Raw genomic sequence first — 19,653 nt, 5'->3', positions numbered from 1 at the left:
CAGTTAATGCATATAAAATACTTTGCATGATTCTTGTCCCATAGTTAACACTTAATACATAGTAACTATTATTATGATCGTTATTATTCTCCCTATCACCTGACTCAACCAACAAGAACCCAACCCAGATAATGAGATTAGGGCTCCCTGAAGCTGCCTCAGCCAAAGCCATGGCTGTCTGAGTGCCTCGGCACTCTCTTTGCCTCTCTTCCCATTAACCCAAAAGTGATAAAAGTTGAAAGTCAACTGTCCATCCCCACCCCGGCAACTAATAAGTTCTTGTTCCCATCCTGTTTCTACAGACAAACAAGGGAATATGAATCTCCACCAGGGCAGAAGCAGCCACTTGTTCCAGGAGCCTCCTGCTGAAAGATGTCTTTTCCCTCCTGTAGCATCTGCCACGGGCTCAGAAAAAAACACATCTGGAGAAGCAAGGAGGAGAAAGGTTGTGTGTGTGTGTGTGTGTGTGTGTGCTTTTAAGCATGCACGCGCTTAAAAGATTAATCTCAATCTAGGAATGAGGTGACTCAAAGGGATGTCTCAGAGAACAGGCCTTACTTGCTTCTGAGCTCACCGGGTGGAGCTGGACTAAAGCTGTAGTAATTTACTAAATGTTGAAAATAGTGAAGTACAGGAAATTTCAGCTGCCCCCGATTAAAGCGTTATGGTGTTAACCAAACTTTCTGGTGCCAACAGAATCCTTTTTTCTGTTAAGGGGCTGAGGTTTATCTGTAAGCATGTAAGGACAGAATTTGAGTTTGTAAGCAGCTGACCCACTTCAAACTCAAAATGCTGGAACCAGAAATGGTTTTGCTTAATTTGAGGGTCTGTCACCTTTGAAAATGTAGGATAAATTTTGCAGGTTTATCAACCCCCTTCAGAAGTCAGGTACACCTTCCTTAAAGACGTCCTTCGCTGTCTCTGGCCTGGTCCTGCCTTGAAATTCTGTGTGGGTCTTCAGTTTGGTTGGGAGGCACCTGTGCTGAGTGGGAATGAGCAGGGACTCTGGAATGTTCTGCCCGTGGCAGCTGTGTTACTCGAGCCAGTGGCTCACCACTCTGAGCTATAGTGACCTCCTCTGATAATAATAATGCCAGCCTCACAGGGCTGATGGAAGGGTGAAAGGAGATGAAGCATTTATGTGAAAGTATCTTGTGTCCAACTGGAAACAACAGCAGTGTTAGTTCATGGTGGGGATTCATACCATCTGAAGTGGTCCTGAGGAGCCATGGGCACACCAGGTGGTCCTGGTGCCAGTGAGGGAGGTCGTTTTCAGTCTGTTCAGGATTTTCTCAGATTTTCCATGTCTAAGCTGATCTAAACCTTTCCATGCACACCAGAAGGGCATCTGTCTTCCCAGGTTCCTTTGAACCAGGAGTAAACAGCAGGCCTGACCTGCCAGGGTCACTCAGGCCTAAGGAAAGCCCTCAATCTCACACCCAGTTCAGCCCAGAACCGAGCCAGGCTCAGAGGACAGGAGTCCCTTCCCTCAACCCATGTATATGATTTAGCAGAGGAAAGCAATATTTTCCACTATATTAAAACTCTGTAAATTTTTAATTACAATAGAGAAATTAAGGCTTGGCTTATCAGCCATACCTCACACAAACCATTTGAGTTTCCACATAGATTTCCCAATGCAAACCTTGTCAAACAAAATACACAAGGTCAGTATTCAGAAGAGGGCAGTTGGTGGGCAGCCAGCACCTGGACAGTGGAGGTCTCCAGGGACATAAATATGCTATGTGCATGTGTTGGGTTAATCATTTTCTTAACGTCTCATAATTATACATATTACCCTAATATATTCGGGTGAGTTTCCTTCCTCATTCAACTCTAAACACGTTAGGATACTTGTGTGTGTTTCTGATCTTTTTTCTTTTTGAACACTGAAAAAGTGAGAGACCTTTTTATTTTTCCTCCTGTGAAACTGAAGTCCCTGAAACCCAGCACACGTATACATTTCATAGAACCAAGTTCATATGTTAAAAGCTGCAAACTAAAAGGAGAAATTTTCAGCAACTTCTGAATAATTGGAAACAGGAGACTCTAAGTACTACCCATAGCTCCTTTCTCTCTCTCTCTCTCTCTCTCTCTCCATATACATATACACATACACCACACACACACGTACGTTTTGGGGTTTTTTGAACATAAAAAACCTGGGTTACAGTTGTGGCTGATTCTGACACACAGTGATTTTTTTTCTAGCTATGTTCATATTACAGACGTGTGGAGACACCTAGGTATTCTGCTAGTGGCAAGGTTAGGTATTAAACCCTAATGAAAGAAGAGTCTTCTCTCAAAGAAATATCATAGAAAAAAGCCTAGTTCCAAACACTGTTGTAACTACATATAATTAACTCATTTAATCCTCATGGCAATTTATAAGGTGGGAAGTATGATTACCCCCATTTTACAGAGGAAGAAATTGAAGCTTAGAGAGATGACATGAGGAAAGCAAACACAAATGTGTATTCCTACTTTCTGCCCTTTCTACCTACAAGTTTGCACAGTCCACAATCTGAGCCATACTTTTTTCTCTTAACGACACAAGCCAAGATTTCTCCTTCTCCGGACATGGAAATCTCAGCTCTATCATTTTAATCTGGCTCAGTTTCCCGACTGCAAGAGAAAGACTGTATTTCCTCACAAAGGCTCTTGAATTTACCACATTTATACTTCTAGAGCAATCAGAGGCTAGGTTAATGGGTGCATAACCAAGTTCCCATGAAGCAAAGCAGCCCTACTCTAGTGAGTTGACCGGTTTCCAGGTCTGTCAGCTTTATCTCCCAGCCCTGGGTACAGAAGCGACATTACACTCAGCAGCTTCTGATGCTGGAGATTCAGTAAGATACAATGTCATTTATCCCTTGCAGGCAGCAAGATTTAGATACCTGCCAGATGGGGGTGTGTTTGTTTTTACATTTTCTCCAGGCACCAAAGGCTTTGAAATCACCTCCTATCTCAGAGGAATCACCCAGAGTCCTGGACCCCCTGAGGAGTCAACTTAAAGCCAATAAGCCCCCAGCAGAGCTCTTCATCTTCCCCATGGAGATTCATTTCCATACCCAACACCCCTCAAAAGGAAAGGCACGAAGAAGAGGTAGGTCCCTGTGACTCGGTCTCCTGAGGGAACCCGGCAGGCCAGGAAGGATTGGGGTGCGGGTCCCGCTAACGCAGCCCTCTCCCAAATCGTGGCTGACACTCTTCAGGGTCACCCCCTTGAGAGAACTTTTTTTTAAAGAAAGAAAAAGGGTAAGTCTACAAGTAGCTCTCTTCTGGTCATACTCAACTCAATTTTTAAAATATTTATTGAGTCCTCATCAAGCAGAGCATTTTGCTAAACTGTGGAAGAAAATGGAAGTCAGCCATACACATAAATTAAGTCCAATGCACCGTAGATGTTATAAAGGTGCAAGAATTTTCAGGCAGCTTACAACAAATAAATGCAATATATTAAGAAGGACAAATAAAATTGAAATTGAAAAAATAAAACACCTGGTCAAAAAGAGTAGAGAAATAGATGTTATCAGACATCTGGGATGAATTCATTGCTTTTGGTAAGCACTGGATTTAGATGAGTTACCTGGCAGCCAAGATAAAGAGGATCTTTGGATCTTTGGACCTTTGCTTTATAAAAGAAAGATAAAAGTTTGTCTGAAGAGCCATTTTCCTGATTTTTTGTAATTTATTTTATTGAGGTATAGTTGATTTACATTGTTGTGTTAATTTCTACTGTACAGCAAAGTGATTCAGTTATACATATATATACATTCCTTTTCATATTCTTTTCCATTATGGTTTATCACAGGATACTGACTATAGTTCCCTGTGCTGTATAGTAGGATCTTGTTGTTTAATCTGTATTATCATATAATATACAAACCTGTATATCATAGTTTACACCTGCTCATTCCAAACTCCCCGTCCTTCCTTTCCCCACTGCCCTCCCCCTTGGCAACCACAAGTCTGTTCTCTATGTCTGTGAGTCTGTTCCATTTTCCTGATTTTGAATTAGGTACCATTATTATGTAATGTTAGATGATTTCTACAATCCTTGTCAGGGAAGAGATTTTGAGCTTCTAAGCAAAGTGCTAAGACAGTACAGGTAAGGGAGAGAGCAATTCCAACTGGGACTGAGAAAGGCTTTTTGAAAGAGGCTTCTGAATGACCGCTCAGCTCACCCTGCACCCTGCACAAGGAGAAGTTCTTTCTGACCTTCCCAAGCCATTCCACATTCTTGCCCCTGGGACTTTTCTGGGCAAGCCGACGCAAAAGGCAACTCTCTAAACAGCTGACTCCAATTTTGAAGAAGTCCTAGTTCTGAGCTTTCTAGAAACTTCAGCAAAAACGGCCACTGATTTCTCAGTTTTTGCTCTACGGCTGTTTGGAATTCTCACTATGAAGAAGAATGTCTGTTAATCTTAAAAGACCAGTCAATGGAAGGGGTCATAAGGGAACTTTCTGAAGTGATGAAAATGTTCTAAATCTTGGTTGGTTGCATGTATATATATACATTTGTCAACTGTACACTTAAGATCTGATCTGCACATTTCACTCCGTAGATTTTAACTTTCAGAAAAAAATTACTTAGCTCCTTAAAAAAAACACATAGTATTACAGTATTTTTAAATGTAGGTTTTTCTTATTATTCAGGTGTGATGAGGCCAATAGAGATCAGGAGACAACTGCCAGTGAAAAGATAGTCTGTTACAGTTCACAAGAGGAGAGAGCATGCCATGCCCCTCGAGGCCACATGGAGAAGAACCAGGGTCAGCTAGGAAGCAGAAGGGCTGGCGGAGTGGGGATGGGGGGGCATGTGGGATGGGCAAGAGTCTTTATTGCATTTTTGGCAGGAAGGAATGGGCGAGGCAGGGCAAGCAGGCTAAGCCGGTTTGGGATTGGCCAGTTTGAAAAGGCAGGCTCTGTGCATCAGGGCTGTCCCTGGTTGTCTGGTACCTGGCCCTGGGGTCATTAAGGCAGGGGGATAGTGGCCTGGAAGTGTTAAGGAGGTCATGGCTGGGGAGTGGGGGGAGGGGCTCTAGATTGATTGGTTTCCATATGAAATGTGCACTTGCAGGTGGTCCTTTACAGTCTCTAGGAACTGGCTAGCCCTGGGAGGGACAGCCTCCCCAGGGTGAGTAAGGTCCCAGATGTCAAAACACTAGAATAAAAAGATATGCTTACTGATTCACTTTGCTGTACACCTGAAACTAACACAACATTGTAAATCAACTATACTCCAATTTTAAAAAAAAAGACATGCTTAATATACACAAAGAGAGGACTATTTGCAGGATTTGGTTAAATCCTGATTATCTCCCATGATGACCCCGGAAGGAAGGTCACCAGGCCATCATGGACCAGATTCTTAAACCTATGAGATCCATTGAGCTTGCCAACACTGACAAATGAAAAATAGGAATAAAATATACAGAAAGTGAATCCATTGAGTTCTTCCTTCTTTTGTATGTCAGTGAGGACTCCTTCAGTAACAGGTGTTAGAAGCCTAACTCAAACTCTCGTAAGCAAAAAAAGAAATGTATTCACTCATGTAATTGGATAGTGCAAGGACCAGCCAACTCCAGGCTCAGCTGGATCCAGGCCTCAGAAAATGTCCTCTGGGCACTATTTGTCTGAGTCTCTCAGCTCTGTTAGCCTTTCCTCTCAAGCACGTTGTCCCCATGTGGTGGTAAAGATGGCCTCCTGCAATTCCATGACAACTCGTTAACCCCCGTAGAAAGGATATGCCTCTTGGACTTCCCTGGTGGCACAGTGGTTAAGAATCCACCTGCCAGTGCAGGGGACACAGGTTCGAGTCCTGGTCTGGGAAGATCCCACATGCCGCGGAGCAACCAAGCCCGTGTGCCACAACTACTGAGCCTGCGCTCTAGAGCCCACTAGCCACAACTACTGAGCCCATGCACCACAACTACTGAAGCCCCCGCACCTAGAGCCCATGCTCCACAACAAGAGAAGCCATGGCAATAAGAAGCCCATGCACCGCAAGGAAAGTAGCCCCCACTCGCTGCAACTAGAGAAAGCCTGTGCTCAGCAACAAAGACCCAACGCAGCCAAAAATAAATAAATGAATAAATAAATTTATTTTTAAAAAGAAAGGAGAATGCCTCTTAAAAGCTCTTGCAAAAAGTACCAAAATTGCCTGTGATTGGCCAGGCTTGGGCTATGTGCCCACCCCGGACCCAGTCACCGTGGCTAAAGCAATGAGGTGCTCTCGTTAGCCAGGCTTCAGTCACTTGCCCATCCCTGGAGTCAGGGAACGGACCACCCAAACCACATGGTCTGAGTGAGAGAAAGATGGGTCCCCAAAAAGAAGAGAGAGCTGGCAAAAACCACAGATGTCTACTACAACTTGGCTTTCTCTTTGTCTCCTAGGTGCTCCTGTTTCTGAGTCAGCACCAGAAACAGAAGAAGAGTCCAAGCCTTTATGGAGGCCTCCCCTGAAGCAGGTGCCCCTGAAAAGGCCAAGGGAATTAACAGTACATCTCCCAGTAGACACAGGGAGGGACACACTCGTGCCTCAAGGTAGCTATTCCTTCCCTCCAGCAACCCACAGGGATCTCAATCCAAAGGAGAGCCAGGCAAGACACCTCAGGGTCCTCAGCCATAAAAAGGAGACTAGAGGGACTTCCCTGGTGAAGCAGTGGTTAAGAATCCGCCTGCCAATGCAGGGGACACGAGTTCGAGCCCTGATCTAGGAAGATCCCACATACCGTGGAGCAACTAAGCCCGGGCACCACAACTACTGAGCCTGTGCAGTACAGCCCACGAGCCACAACTGTGGAGCCCGCGCTCCTAGAGCCCGTGCCCTGCAACAAGAGAAGCCACTGCAATGAGAGGCCCACGCACCACAACTCATCCCAACTAGAGAAAGCCCGCGCTCAGCAACGAAGACCAACGCAGCCAAAAATAAATAAATAAATAATTTTTTTAAAATAAAGAGGCTAGAAGGGAGGCCACTCCTCCCCGGCCACTTGAAGATGGCTTCTGCTCAGGCAGCAGCTGCCTTAACCAAAGTGCTGCAGTGAAACCAACTTCCTGTCTAGCTCACAAGTTACTTACTCACTAAATCAAACCCCCTACTAATATTTCCTGGTTGCAGATGTAAAACAGCAGCAAACTTACTACGTATTTGCTGCACGCTCTATAGTTTCTCCCATGTTTTTAACCAATGGAATTTCATTTCTAATCTATTTGGGACTATTCATGAGAAGTTCATAATATCAACAAAAGGCATCACTCCAGTTTTTCAAAACATCTGAAATTATACATATGAGTGCATCAAAGTGTATATTTTTATGTGTTGATAGGTTGGAAACAATGGGCCATATTTAGAAAGCTCTATATTTTCACAAAACTGAAGCTCCTTCCCCAAGGGCAAGATGACAGTATCACAAACGCTAGGTGATCTCTGAGTGGTGGTAATCAGAAGAAGTAGAAGGATGAACATTCATATTTAAGGAGTTCTTCCTCAGTGACAGGCACTGGCCTCAGGTTTTAACACATCTTATCTCATTTACTTCTCACAACAGTCCTACCCTCATTTCACAGATCAGAAATCTGAAGCCCTGGGAGATGAGTGACTTGTTTGAGGTCACACAATTATAAGTGGTCTCGCTGGGCTTGGAGCTGAGGCCTTCCAGTGTCAGAATCTGTGCTCTTATTCATTATACTGCACGGCCTCTCAGAATAAAAAAAAAAAAAATGAACCCAGGTCAGGATGTTCTTGAGACATTTCCATTTTGAGAACGTCCTTTGATTCTTGAGGCAGGCGCTTGTTTACCATATCTCTTAAGTGAGAGTTAATCATCCTGAAGACTTCCAAGTTTTTAAAAAAAATCCACATATGGGGACTTCCCCGGTGGTCCCTTGGTTAAGAATCCGCCTTCCAATGCAGGGGACGCGGGTTAGATCCCTGGTCAGGGGACTAAGATCCCACATGCCGCGGGGCAACTAAGCCTGCGCGCTCTAAAGCCCGCGTGGCACAACTAGAGAGAAGCCCATGTCACAATGAAGATCCCGCGTGCTGCAACTAAGACCCGATGCAACCAAATAAATAATAAATAAATAAATTTTTTTTTTTTTTAATCCTCATATGGCAAGGGTCACTCTGCGTGCAGACAGGTAAGAAAGCAGCTTAGCCCCTGTGCACCACAACGTCAGGGGCACCGCCTGAGCCACCAGGAGGGATGGGCAACACCAGGGAATTTCATCTTTGGTGCTGCTCACCTCACACTGCCCTCCACTTGTTTTGAGCTGCCATGTCCCCTGGGGACCCAGTATCTAGAGCCTGTCCATCCTCTGCTACCCTGCCAGGAGGAAGCTGGGCTAAGAAGTCCCTGGTAGCTTGGTTAGTTCAGTGTGTGACTCAACTGGGTAGTAGATGCATTAAAACAAAACAAACAAAAAAAAAAAGGTCTAAAGAGGCAAGATTTTCATGGCAATCTTTCTCACACAGGGGTCCCTGGAGCAAGGGTGTTTAGAACTAGTAAGTGGGACTCTCATCGCCCCAGAGGTTGCACAGACCCATTTACGTGCTTAGCTCTGGATTGTTTCACTTCTCATATCATAAAAATGAAGCCAGATTTTTTATACGCACATACACACATACATATTTTATTTTATTGCTGAACCATCCGAGACTAAACTGCAGACTTTGTACATTTCATCCCTTATCAGCACGTATCTCCCAAGAGCAAGGATATTCTCCTTGTAACCACAGTACAATTATCACATTCAAGAAAATTAACATTGATGTAATACTCTTTTCTAATATATAGTCCACATTCAAATTTCTCTAATTACACCAGTAATATTCCTTACAGTTGTTTTTTTTTCCCCCAATCAATCCAGGATTCCACTCAGAATCATACATTGTATTTAATTGTCACATCTCTTTAGAATCTTTTCATCTAGAACACTTCCCCAGTCTCATTTTTCATGACACTGACATTTTTGAAGAGTTTAGGCTAGTTGCTTTACAGAATTATCCTCAATTTAGGTTTGTTTCCTCATGATTAGATTCAGATCAAACATTTTTGGCAAGAATGGCATGTTGGTGATGTGTGCTTCTCAGTGCATTACATCAAGGGACACAAAATATCCCTTTATATTAATTCCCTTTGTTATAAGTTGTTCCATTATAAGTGATGTTAAATTTCATTATTTGGTTAAAGAGATGTCTTTCTCCATTGTTAAGACACCTCTTCCCTTTGTAAATAAGTAGCTTGTGATACTTGGAGACTGTGTGTGAAGCCAGCCTTTAAACACAAACACCAAGAGTGTGTTGAACATGAAATAAAGACCACTCTCTCTGAGATTAAGACAAGGTCCCAATCACTTTTAGATTACCCTCTAAAAATTAGGTTTTGCCCTCCCTAGAGCAGCTCCTAGAGCAGAGCCTGTTTTGGGAAAGAGTGAGAGAAAGAACAAAGATGGAGGCCAAGACGTGCTTTGTGTTTATCATCCATCCTGTTACCCTCTAACTACCATCTAGAAGGGGCTACTTTGTACTTTATGACCTGGAGGGGCCATGAGATCACTGGTTCTGCTTAGAAAAATTGCTTTGTGGTTGGAACTCTGTAGCCAATAGTCCCATGAGCTTTAACGCTGGGGTCTCCCCAGTTAGGGAAGGACCTTGCAGCCTCCCTAGTCTATCTCCTATCTCAGGAGCCCATCAATAGGATGAGGATAACAACAACCACTGTTCAGTTCCTCCCAGTTCTTGGAGGTTCCCCAACAGTAGGGCTGCTATTCTAGCCAAGAGTAATCCCACCTTGGCTGTGGGAGATACCCGGCCTCTGCTCCTTAGCAGGGCTGGAAAAGAGAGACAAACTTGAGAATGAGGGGAATTAGTGATCCTAGACACTAGGAGCCACATCAACAGAATTAGAAAAGAGGTTCCTTCACTTTCTTACTGATCCAAATTCTCACTCATACTTTTTCTCCTTTTGCTTTTGAAGAGGATGATGCTCCAACCCAGGATGGCACCCCACCACTGTCCCTGACGGAAGGAAGAAAAGGTCCAGAGAGCCAGAGGGGCCTGGACAGCCCCAGGACATCAGGCCACAGCAGCCCCATGGGCCCCCTACATGTGAGACGGGCCGGCGGGGCACTCCCAGCAGCAGGACAAGGTAATCACTCCCGGGGTGCATGGATGCACCCTCTTGGCTTGTCTGTGGCTCTGGGCTCATTTTAATCATCTTCCAGGGCCACACATAAGCTGTCTGAAAGCCACCCCATTGAAAAAGGGAAATCAGCAGTGTTTCCAATGCTGTCAGTGGGATTAACGGTCACCACGCATATTCCTCAAGAGCCAGTACATGTTTTAAGGGTTTTCTGCACCAACAGGCACTGCCAAGCTGTTCTGTGCTTTCCCCGCCCCCGGCCGCAGCGTGTGATGACACAGCTCCCCGCGCTCATCAGGGAGACTCGCTACTGGGTTTACCAGGCATTCTCAACACCGAGCCATAACCCTGCACGGGGCAAGGGAGCCTGCGGACGCTGCCAACAGGAAGAGTCCCCGGGGAGGAGTCACCCTCCGGCCCAGGGCAGAGCCTGAGGCCTGTGCACAGAGAGAAAAGGACTCCGGATTTCTACTGAAGGATGAGGCAGGCAGGGCCACACCCTCTATGACTTAGCCCCACTCAGAGTTCTTATCCTTAAGAGCCAACAGTCCAGGAGGAAACTAAGACAGTGCAATAACAGCTTCCATGGGGTCTTTGATCTAAACGCAGCACATAAAGCAAAAGTTGCTTAGGGTCCAAATTACCCCTGAAAATCCCTTAGGGAGGGGCCGTGCTGGAGACCAACAAACCATTTTCTAGAAAGTGCAGCCCAATCAGCTGTTCCTCCCTCATCGGGTGACGGGTGGCTTTCTCTGATTGAGCACCAGATGAAGGAGCTGGTGTGTGTTTGGGTGCCAGACAATGTGAACAAAGTATCTCTGTTAACAGCAGAATCACACTCAGGGCCTAGAGAAGCTCACACTCGAGAGGAATGTGGCAACTGAGAGCTACCAAGAAGACAACAGATACCACAGCTTTCGTCCCATCCCAGGCTCGCTCAGAGACAGATGCCTCACTATTTAAATCCTGCTCGCCTGCGTTCCCCCTGCCTCGACCCAAGCATTTATTTATATTTGAAGCCTTGTAAGCATAAATTCAATACATGGATCAATAATTCCACATGTGCTTGCAGTTCCTCTGTTTAAGGCTGGAATGGTCAAAGTCAAATTCTCTCTCTCTCTCTCTCTCTCTCTCTCTCTCTCCAAAGAAACTTACAAACTATTTCCAAATGGAACCTTTCTCTTACAACCTCCTCCCTTTTATATTTGCATGGCAATGATGCTCTCTTAATTTTGAGCTAATGAACTGAACTTTAGGTACAGTAGCGTCACCACCAAGGGTATTCCTAGGAGGTTGCATTGCCCAGAACAAATCACACCAAACACACACACACACACACCCCAAATTAGACACCCTTACAAAAGGAGAACCTGATTAGAATGAATGCCAGGGCTGTGACTATGACGAGTGCAGCCTGAAGCCTCAAGTGTGTAGGCTGAGTGTGTGTAAATGAATGTGTGTATGGGGGCACACATGTGTCTTAGGGTATGTGTGTGCTTATATACCTATGGGAGTACATGTGTATACTTGTGTGCTCGTGTATGTATGTGTGATTATGCAGGCATGCAGGCCTGCCTGTGAACAAGTACACATGTGTTGCTGTGTGTCCTTCTTCATGTGTGATACATGTGTGTCCTTGCAGGCACACCTGCATATGTGTGCGTGCCTTGTGAGTGTGTATATATGTGCGTGTGAGTGCACACCTTAGTGTAAGTATGTGTGTTTCCATGTGTGTGTGTGATGCCTCTGTGTATATGTGTGTTTACACACTTGTAAGCATCCACTGTGGCTGATTGCCAGCTCTACTCCTGACCCTTTTGCCTTGGAAATGGGGAAGGTAAAGTTATAGAAACACCCTCAATCTTTCTAAGCAACTGAGAGAAATAGAGCTTCCTTCTCCTCCTTGGCCTGAGCCCCTTGGAGTCACTAAGCAGTCCCAGCATTGGAACCACAGGGCACAGCTGTGCCGCTGAGTACTGCACAAAGGCATGTGATAGAGCAGGAAGCAGAGGCTGGAACCCCTGAGCCCTGTGCCCAGGAGCTGGGCTGCACACACTTGGAGGATGGGGCTCCTTTCCTTCACACAAGGTGCCCCCTCCAGGTTCACCTTGTCCCTGGAGGGCTGCCTGAAACCAGAGGATTCCCCCTTTTCTAGACCTTCACAGAAGGCACGTCGTAGGCTATGGCAGCCCCGCCCTGTTCATCCCACACTGACTCCAGATGATGGGGCGTGAACCCTGGCCCTGCTCTGCCGAATCCCAGGAGTGGGGCTGGCCCTGCACCCTGGCAAGCACCTGAGCACACGGGCATCTGCCCGCTGGGGATTCAGGGAGCACGGTCCAGGTTCAGCCTCCCTCCCCTGCACTGGTGCTAACACTGCCCATGTTTGTGCTTATTTTCAAGAAAAATCCAGAGACCCCACACTGGGACACTTCTTGCTGGGTCCAAATGGAGAAAACAGCTGCCTGTCCCTCCCAAGGCCTACCCAAACCGAGGAGCTTCTGTCGGGTGAAGGTAAGATGATACATCCCAGGTCAGCCTCGCTTTCTTGGGGGAAGATTTTACCTGCAGCTTCCAAAACTCCCCAGCAGCAGAGACATCATTAAAAAAAGATGCAAGTCAACCAGTTTCTCCCCTCTCACTGAACCCAGGGATGCTTCTGTAGCTCAGACACAATAACCCAATGTCTGCATAGCAAGTTTGCTCTTGCTGGAGCATCTGGAGAGAGACGTTCCCATGGAATGGCTTGGAGGAGGCCTAATGTGCCGTGCTGATGTCTTGATGAGGATGATAAAGCCCTCTTGGTATTTGCCCAAACTAAACACTGCCTTTTCTCTTCTTTCCAACCACCCTCCAGAGGTGGAGGTGGCTAATTGGTAATCCAATCAGTTATCCTTGTTATGTGTATTGGTTCATTGCTGCGAATCATCTGGCTCCTGACAGATATCAAGGCCGTTTCCAAAAACCCTTCTGGCATGTTCACTTTTTGGAAAAGGGGTGCTGGCTCTGGGCAATAACCATCTTGCAAAGGAAAAAAAAAATGAAGTCAGAGGGTGATGAGTGTCAACCACCCAGGAACCATCATGATGTGTATGCATGAGTCGTACAGCCAGCAGGCCTCTTAATGAGGGAGATTAAAATCTGCACTCCTTTGGTGGGTGATGTCATGACTGCCTCAACAAAAAGAACATGGAATCAGAGCCAGGAGATTTGAGTAGCCCTGGCTTGTCCTCTATGTTGTCAGATGACTTTGGGTCAACCCTTCCTTGTGTCCAAGGTTCCTCCTCTCATTCGAAATAAGGGGATCGACTCCACCACCAGCAGCTATGGACGATTGCTGCATTTTATGTGTTGTCTCTGTTGCTGTGGAAGTAGCCATTTAGTACATGGATTTCCAGAAACCAGAATGCATTCGGTTCCAAATCCAGCATTAAGGAACTTCCATCACCACTTGGGCTGTCCCATGATATGAGTATAAAAATAACTTGGTTCTGAACTGGCGGAAGCAGGAGTGAGACAGGTGGAGGCCACTGTCACTGTGACACAGCTGGTACAACAGCTGGAACGCAAACACGATTCTGTTCACCTGCTGCACATTTGTCCGCTCTCTTCCAAGAGAAATAGCTCCCCTTTGGGCAAAGCAAAAGCCAGAAGCAGAAGAGGAAATATTTAAGTTCCATGTTTCAGTTTGTTGTCATCTCGTCAGTATGTTTCAGTCACTTCGGCATCCTCAGCACTTAGCACAGTTCCTGACGCAAACAGAGCAGGATCACAGTAAATGTTCATTGAAAATCTTTCAATAATTTCCACACAAAAGAAAGAAAGAGAGAAATGAAATTTATGCTGAATAAATCGAGACTTGCCTGCCATCTTGTCTTAGTCCCATGAACAATGTATTTAATCCTACTTGCCTCTCAAACCTAAAGGCATTCACTGTGAGCTTGTTGAATAAATGAACAAATGAATCATCCGTCAATCAGTCAGTCAGTCAATGGCCTCTCTCTAGCCTGTCCTCCATATACAGCTGCTGGACCTCCAGCCTCGACCATGATTGCATAAGGCCCTGGGAGGCAGGCAGAACCTTAACCCACATCTCCCTACAAGCGCCCATAGAACAGGCCCAGCTTTCTAAGAGTCTCTGTTAATGGGCAAGCCCTGTTTTGTTTTGCTTTGGGAAGCAGGATACTGAAAAACATTTTCAACTCCTGCAAAGGATTTGCTCCACCCACACCAAATTCTTTGCAGCTGTTTGTTCAAATGTATCTTGATCACCATCCCCACCCTACTCTTCCAGTCTCATCTCCCACTATATTCAGGCCCACCCTTTTCTCATCTGTCTGATGGCCCAAACATTCAGTCTTCCTTCTCTTATATCCCAGCCTTTGCCCAAGTTGCCCTCAAATATTTAGAATCATTTTAAGTTCCAGGGGAAGGTTCATCTTTTCTGGGATATTTTCCTCAATAAATCCACTTCATCTCACTGAACTGCTACGATGTAGCTTTCACCCATTTCTCTCTCTCAATCCCACTTTTGTGATTACTGTATTTATATGCATCTGTTTGTTGTTTAGCTCCCAAATATATTAGAAGAGTCCTAGAGATCCTCTTATCTTTATCATATGTCCAAGAAATGCGTGGACAGAATACCCCAGGTGCCATAAAGGAAAGTTTGGGGGGGAATCATAGTTGTGGTTTTTTAATTTAAAAAAATCTTGGGTTAAAGCGGAAATATGATCTGTCTGATCATTCTGAGACTTTCAGACTCTGCCAACATCTACTTGGAAATAAATTCTTAAGCAATTAGATCATGATATCTTGCTTTCAGATAGCATAGAAGAATGAGTATAAACCTTCAGAAGAAAAAAAAAAAGATGTGAAGACTTGAGCTGGAATTCGACCCTCTTGGTCACGTTGGGATATTGCAACACTTAGAAAATTCAAAGGCTTAAGAAAGGAAAATTTAACTTGGAAGGATACAAGTCAAAACATTGGAACATTGGAGTTGCTTATCCTTGATTCAAATCCTTCATCTATTCTCCTAGTCACAGTGGAGCAACAGAAGTTTTCTTTCAGAAGTTCTTTTATTCAGAAGTTCTTTATTGCAAGAAGCTCAAGAATGTCTGTGCCAGTGGTTCGGTTTGGGACTCCAGGTCCCATGCAAATTTGAATTCTTCATCTCTTTCAGAGTTTCCAGTTGACACCTGCTCTTGTCCTAAAAGGATTTTTACCCCCAAAACTTGCCTTGTTTTTTGGTCATTTAATTAGCATCCTTCTCTCTTGCAACTCTTTCTTGGTAAGGTGGTTTTAAAATATGTCTACAAATTCTTTGACACTTGTTCTTTCAAAAGGGGGAGCCCAATTCTCCTCCCCTTGAGTGTGTGCTGGACATAGTGGCTCACTTCTGATAAATATAGAATATGACACAAGTGACAGTGTGTGACTTCTGAGATGGTCCAACCCCAGGGAAATCTCCAGATGATTGCATCCCTGATTGGCATTGTGACTGCAGCCTCACAAGAGACTGCACCGGAATCACAGGCCTAAGCCCCTCCCAGATTCCCATAGAAACTATGTGAGATATAGCAAAGGTTTATTGCTTTAAGTCACTAGATTTGGGTGTAATTTGTTTTCATAATAGATAATATACAGGTGTCATTTCCTGATGGTCTACAATTTGGTAAACAGAAAAATGAAGGGTCCAAGAATATCCCAGCTGGTCTCAAAACACTGATTATTTGGGGGCAAACATATGCTAAGTGGTTGACTTTCTCTGTGTTGTCCCATTTGTCATTTGTGATAATGTTGGTTGTGGGGACTCATGGGTAAAAGGATCCTTCCATGTTGATGGGATATTTGACAGAGTATGATTTTCCTTGAGTAGCCTTTCTCTTAGCAGCTGTTGCTTTAGTGAAGATGCCTAGAGATTTAAAAGTGAAGAAGCCCAGGGCTTCCCTGGTGGCACAGTGATTTAAGAATCCGCCTGCCAATGCAGGAGACAGGGATTCGAGCCCTGGTCTGGGAAGATCCCACATGCAGTGGAGGAACTAAGCCCGTGAACCACAACTACTGATCCTGCGCTCTAGAGCCCATGAGCCACAACTACTGAGCCCGTGTGCCACAAATACTGAGCCCATGTGCCACAGCTACTGAAGCCCATGCGCCTAGAGCCCCTGCTCCCAACAAGAGAAGCCACCGCAATGAGAAGCATGTTCACTGCAACGAAGAGTAGCCCCTGCTCGCCGCAACTAGAGAAAGCCTGTGTGCAGCAACAAAGACCCAACGCAGCCAAAAATAAAATAAATAAAATAAAATAAATTAATTTTTTTAAAAAGTGAAGAAGTCCATTAGATGAGACAGCGTGAAGAAGAAGAAAGAACTTTGGACTAAATATCCAAAGTCTTGGGTTTTATTCTCAGCTCTACCACCCTGATTTCTGTGATCACTGGCAAATAAATCTACTGCTTTGGAGCTCAGCTTCTCCATATGGAGAAAGAGGACCTGGGATTAGATCCAATCCTCCCAGTGTATATCCCATAGAACTCCAAGTCCTCAGAAGGTTACCAGGCATTCTGTTAAAAAAAAAAAAAAGTTCTGAGGCCAAATAAGTTGGAAACCAGTAAGCTAAAGCGAAGCACATTCCTTACTGCAGGAGCCTTTACTGTGTTAATATGGATTATGGTTCCTCAAGATGCGGATATGCAATGTTTCCCAAACTTATTTGACCACTGAATTCTTTCTTGTTTTTAGTAAAGCATTATGTGCATCTAACTAGTTTTTGGAACACACTTTGGAAAACACTAAACATTATTTCTAAGGTTCTTTCCAGTTGTAATGCTGTATGTTACTAAATAACCCCCTTTCCCAAGGAGACTCTCTCCGTAGAGCAGTTCTGTTGTCTAAGTCCTGAAGCAGGATCTCAGTCATTCAATAATTCATGCCTGTTCTTGTTTTCATTTTCCAAACATCAGTTCTGAATCACTGAGTCCACAATCCCTCCATCTCCAGGTAAAAAGAAGTAGAGGAAGGTAGGAGGAAGCCTGGGTGGCAATAAGGCCCTTTTGCCCAATCAGTGTTTGTTAATAATCCATACGCAATTATGTTGGTGGATTTACCACTTCTCAGATGTTGAAATAAAGAAAAACATGGCTGGATATGGTCGCTTGGTACCCAGCATTTCCTTCCAGTGCCCTCCTGTACTGCAAAGGCTGGAAGGCTAAAAACTACATTTCCCAGATAACCTTTGCAGTTAGGGGGTGGGATGCAGATGCGGTTCTGCCAAATAGATGCATTTGCATGAGATTTGAAGCGCAGGAGTGAGGCGGAGGCACTTTGCCTACTTACCCTGGCAAGCGAGCTCGTGAAGACTGTCAAGAGGCAGTTGCTGCAGCAACTCTGTAAGCACCAAGTTCTCTATAGTAGCTCCATTTCTTCTTAAAATACCTTGGTGGTTTCTGTTCTCCACTGAGTCCTGACCCATATACTCTCCTCCCCTTGCAGAAGTTATGGGGGATTCCCATGAGGCTCGGCATGGGGCTAATTTGGGTCTGTCACATGGACCACAGGGCAGTGATAGCTCTGTTTGTCAGGACTTCAGAGGGAAGCGGGGTTCTTTCCCTCACCACAGTGAACCCAGCACCGCATCAGCAGCCCACACTGGAAGGTGTTCTGATGGCCACCTGCAGAGAGCCACTAAAAACCACTGGGGAGTCTTCTTTCCTTTGACAGAAACCGCTCATGATTCCTACAAGTACAAAGACTCCCCTCCCTCGTATTTGGCTGAAAATGTGATATTATCGCCACTTTATGCCTTCCAAAGAAGAAAAATGTCAAAAATAATAGTTCTCTTTGAATCCGCTGAAAATTCTTTTTTTTTAAGAAAAAAGTCAATATGAAGTGTTGAAGAATATTTAATTCCTCTTTATTTTTTGCACATGTACTTATATTGTTTCTTACAGAGCCTGTAAAGCTGTAAATTCTACCTCCCTCGCATTTTTTCTGTTCCAGAGAACCTTAGAGTTGAGACGGAATGTAGGCAGCACCTTCATCAGCATTTAAGCAGGGGAAGCATTTTATCAAACAGACTTTCTGAGGACACCTATAGATAAAATGGATAAAAGCAGAGCTGCCTGGTTAAAGTAGGGATGGTCTGACTGTGTCCCCCAACAACTTCTTCAGAGCCCAGCTAATTCTTTCCCTCCTGAAATGATTCCTGGCTGTGGGGTCTATGCAGTCACTAGAACTATGAGACCACAGTTTGAAAACTCTCCTTTTATGGATAAGGAAACTGAGGCCCAGAGAGGTACGGTGACTTGCTCAAAGTCACACAGCTTCTATGCGGCAAATCTAAGGCTCAAACCCAGATCTTCCTGCACCTACTTAGGCCAAAGCTCTTCTCACTAGAACTTACTGCCTCTAGGCCCTCTTGTCCAGGTTTCTAGGCTTCAAGGACTAGCTGCAGTCCCATCTTCATTGTACCACCTCACCTGACCACCTCAGCCCACATTGATTGCTACTATCTTAGGTCAGCAGTAATTCTTACTACCTGGGTCTCTCACCAGGCACTCCCTTACTTCCTCTATCTTTTTTACTCCTTTTCTTCATCCTCCTCCAAGATCTCCTATGGATAGATCCCCCTCCTCGACTTCTGAATATCCCAGAGAACATCATAGGTACTCCCAGAACGCTGCCCATAAATATTGATTGAAACTGTCAGTAGCAAAGACTTACTTGTTCCCCAATATCCATTTTTCCATTACTCCTGTTATTAGCAGAATCCCCTACCCTGAAGTTTAGTTGAACACATGGCTAGTTGGCTAGAAATTATATTTCCCAGCCTCCCTTGCAGCCAGGTATGGTCACATAACTGATGTGGCTGATGAAATGTGAACAGAAGTAACTTGTGCGACTTCCAGGTCATTTCCTTAAAAGGAAATCACTGGGGACTTTCTTGGTGGTGCAGTGGATAAGAATCCATCTGCCCATGCAGGGGACACAGGTTCGATCCCTGGTCCGGGAAGACCCCACATGCCGCGGAGCAACTAAGCCCAGGAAGATCCCACATGCCACAATTACTGAGCCTGCGTGCCAGGCTCTGCAACAAGAGAAGCCACCGCAATGAGAAGCCCGCGCACCACAACGAGGAGTAGCCCCCGCTCGCCACAACTAGAGAAAGCCCATGCGCAGCAACGAAGACCCAAAACAGCCACAAAAAAAAAAAATTTTTTTTTTAATTTTAAAAAAAGGAAACCATTGGACTTGGTTGTAGTGGTGAAGTAGCTTCAACCACGTGGAAGAGGGGAATACTCTAGGGGATGATGAAGCCATAAGGTATAAGGAAGCACAGTGCCCAGATACCTTCAGGGAGCAGAGCTACCCTGGGCTACCCCCTTCCTTCTAGACTCTTACCTGAAACAGAAATACATGTTTATCTTTCTGAGTCTCTTTGTTACAGCATATAATGCAACTATATATTCTTTCTTAATCTGGACAAAGCAAACCTAAC

General features: G+C 44.9%; 1 protein-coding gene across 1 annotated transcript in view; it reads left to right on the top strand.

The window, feature by feature from the left end:
- The window catches only part of KIAA2012 (KIAA2012 ortholog), a 120,488-nt gene that overhangs the window by 22,033 nt on the left and 78,802 nt on the right, over window positions 1–19,653 (top strand). The window contains exons 7-11 of the mRNA XM_022567431.3: window positions 303–445; window positions 2,938–3,106; window positions 6,400–6,549; window positions 9,987–10,157; window positions 12,555–12,665. Of these exons, the coding sequence (XP_022423139.2) occupies window positions 303–445; window positions 2,938–3,106; window positions 6,400–6,549; window positions 9,987–10,157; window positions 12,555–12,665 (744 nt within the window). The remainder of the gene's footprint in view (window positions 1–302; window positions 446–2,937; window positions 3,107–6,399; window positions 6,550–9,986; window positions 10,158–12,554; window positions 12,666–19,653) is intronic.

Source organism: Delphinapterus leucas, chromosome 8 (genome assembly GCF_059928025.1).
Source record: "Delphinapterus leucas isolate spDelLeu-1000000601 "Yukka" chromosome 8, BTC_Dleu_Yukka2, whole genome shotgun sequence".
In the NCBI taxonomy this organism is placed as follows: Eukaryota; Metazoa; Chordata; class Mammalia; order Artiodactyla; family Monodontidae; genus Delphinapterus; species Delphinapterus leucas.
The sequence above is the reverse complement of the archived record's forward strand: the minus strand, read 5'-3'. Positions and strand labels throughout refer to the sequence as shown.